Source organism: Pterocles gutturalis, unplaced genomic scaffold, assembly GCF_000699245.1.
Source record: "Pterocles gutturalis isolate BGI_N339 unplaced genomic scaffold, ASM69924v1 Scaffold51651, whole genome shotgun sequence".
NCBI classification, from domain to species: Eukaryota; Metazoa; Chordata; class Aves; order Pterocliformes; family Pteroclidae; genus Pterocles; species Pterocles gutturalis.
The window spans coordinates 1-3029 of NW_010102457.1; the positions used below are offsets into that span (position 1 = coordinate 1).

The 3029-nt window shown below is 49.5% G+C and overlaps 1 protein-coding gene across 1 annotated transcript; it reads right to left on the minus strand.

Annotated features, from left to right (window-relative positions):
• Positions 1-493: 493 nt before the first annotated feature.
• Positions 494-2648, minus strand: SLC32A1 (solute carrier family 32 (GABA vesicular transporter), member 1). Its single transcript, XM_010086127.1, has one exon. It carries the CDS (start codon positions 2644-2646, stop codon positions 1462-1464), a length of 1185 nt encoding a protein of 394 aa, XP_010084429.1. The 5' UTR covers positions 2647-2648; the 3' UTR covers positions 494-1461.
• Between the last annotated feature and the right edge of the window lie 381 nt (positions 2649-3029).

Consider the following 3029-nt stretch of genomic DNA (forward strand, 5'->3'; position numbering starts at 1 on the left):
CAGCGGGCAGACAACGAATGAGTTGTTGTTGCTTTTAAATTGGTGTAAATCGAGGTGGTTTTGGGTGACAGAAGCGGAATGAGTTTGGGTCAAGCCAGGGGGTGCCCCCAGCCCCTTATTTCGTTTATTCCCCCCTCGTATTTGTTCGTTCATGAGGGTTTTTCTTTCCTCTTCTTCACAAGAACAAAAATCTCGGGGTACTTCTACAAACTCCCTCCACCCGTGGAGTCTGAGCAAAATGCAAAGCTGGAAGGGGGCGCAGCGTCCCCTCCCCCCACACCCCCCCAACTCCAGGATGACCCCTTTCTGAAATACAAGTGTCCTACCTCTTGCAAACATTTTAATCCCACCATCGGTGACAGCCCAGCGCTGCCCATCCATTATCCCCGAGGATGTGCGGTACCCCCACCCATGCAAGCGGGCACGGGGAGGATGAACCCCCCTCTGCCCCTGCCCAGCTCCTCTGAACCCCCCCACGAACCAGGACAGCCTCATTGACTATGTTTTCTCTTTATTGTTTGATATATTTATGTACCACATTATATGTTAAAGATAGATTTTTTTTCTGATATACATTTTTTTCATCTTATTTACCACAATGACACCACACGTACATTGGAAACAGCTCCACAGATCTGGTAGATTGCACAGAATGATTTGTGTCGTAGTTTTCTTCCTGTATCTTGAACGACATCAAATCCAACAATATTTTTTTTTAACTTCTCATAATTTAGAAATAACAATTGTTAAAACGAAACGAAAGTCACCGAGAAGTGGACTCCACATCTACGATTTCAACCAGAGGCAAAACATTGTAATCGATGGGAAGTGCCGTTCCTCAGTGTGAATTCGGATGGAAGAATTAAGCGGTCCTGACATCTATGTGACTACAGTGTAAACATTGCAGGTAACTGGCATCGCTGGTCATCAGCCACTGCTTGCGCTTGTTGGGCTTGTCGTACAATCTAGGTCTCGTCTACATCCATCTCACACAGTGTAAAACCAAAGTCCCTGTTCCCAGTGCCCACGGCTGGTTTGGTTCCATCTGTGAGCGCAGTAACTCAATCCCATTGGATCGGCACCTGTGTTTCAGCTCCTGAAACACTGAATTGCATATCTGTAAGGAGTATTGACAACTGCGACTGGTTCCCAACAGGTCATTCGTGGGGGGCCAAGCTTCAGGCAACAAGTGAGGAGATAGGGATGGGGCACCAGATAATTTCCTTCCAAAAATTCTAAATAACCAAAAAATATATATTTGAATCTTAGCTTATTTAAAAAGACAACAGGGCAAACACTTTCATATCTTTTTATTTCCTTTAATTTGCAGATTCTATGACATAGAATTTGTTGGATGCACGTAACGAAAATAATGACTCTTTCCATTAAAGGGATGCAGAATTATTTGGCTATGCAGATGTTCGATGCGATTCTCTTACTGCAACTGGCTCTGGCCCCTCCTTAGTCTTCAGCATTGGTTCTGAAGGCCTCTATGAGACCTTCTAAAGAGTGGATGAACCCAGAGACGCTGCAGATCCCACCTATAACGAAAATGGCGACGTCAAAGAACACATGGTGCCACAAGAGCTTCCTCCACAAGAGTTTGAGGTGGAAAAGACTGGGGAGCAGGAAACAGAGCCCTGCACCTGTGAGGCTCCCAGTAAGACCCATCAAGAGGGCAAAATGTGGGACATAGATAGCCATCAGCAGGGTGAAAACTACCAGGGCACATCTGAGGGTGAGTCCCCAGGATTTGAGCCGCCCATCACCCCCGTAGCAGTTGGGGAAGAATGCCCTGTTTCCATCTTGGAAAAGGGACCGCTCCAGGACTTCCACAGCCGCAAAGAATGGCAAGGGGTACGAGAGCAAGGCTTTGGCCACCAAGAAAATGTTGACTACTGCCCTAATGGTGGATGGCAAGTTGTCTGTAATGACTTCCTTGGTCTCATCAGCCCAGGTCAGATAGGCAACCAAGGCAAAGAGTCCCTTAAGGATACAAGCTGCGATGTGAGTCCAGTTCATCATGCAGTGAAACTCCTTGGGGTTCTGCATGTTCCCCTCCAAGGAAGGCAGAAAGATCTGAGAGGTGTAGCTGAAGACAATGATGCCAATGGAGATGGGAAACTTCTTGACATCAATGTAAAACTTGACTTTGTCCCAGGCCCAGTCACGTGCCCTGGAGAGGCAGTAGGCGATCACCAAGATGTTAATCACAAAGTGGGCTAATGTGCAGAGCAAGCTGAACTTGGAGACTGCCTTCAGGTTCTTCAAGAACGCACAAGGCAGGAGCACTGCCGTGGCAATGATGGACCACGACTTCTGGGAGACAGGCAAGTTGGGAAAGCTGTTGTACATCAGGTTCCCACTGACCACCACATAGAGAATGCAGGTCATGACCAGTTCAATGATCTGAGCCACGTTCACGATTCTGCCCCCGAGGGTGGGGAAGCGAGGTGCACAGCACGCGTTCGCTATGTCCACGTAGGAGTCTCTCACCCTGACTATCTCCCCATCCTCATTCTCTTCGTAAAGACAGGCAATAAGGATTTTCCCAGTGTAGCAGCAAACCACTGCGGCAAAAATTATTAAAAAGAGTCCTAGATATCCACCATGAAGGATGGCATAGGGCAGGCCCAGCACAAACATCCCCTAGAAAGAGACAAAATGGAAACCATGTTGCTTGTCTCACAGAGGGGACCAGGCGGGCACCCGTCCCCGGGCACACACAGCCGCACAGTCGCAGTCACACTCACGCTCGCTGTCTCGGTGGCACACCATCACACCCACACAATCGGTCACACAGTCACGCCACGCAATCATGGCCACAAATGATCGCACGCTCCCCCTTTCTCGCTGACGTAGCACCCCCACAGTCACACCCGCACACTTGCGCACACCCGCATCATCTCACCCTGCAGCCCCCAAAACACGCGAGCACAGTGTCGGCGCCCAGGCTTTGCCCCAGTCTCTGCCCTCTCTGTCCCCAGCCCCACTCAGTGCACCCAGACCACCCCTAGCCAAGGACCCCC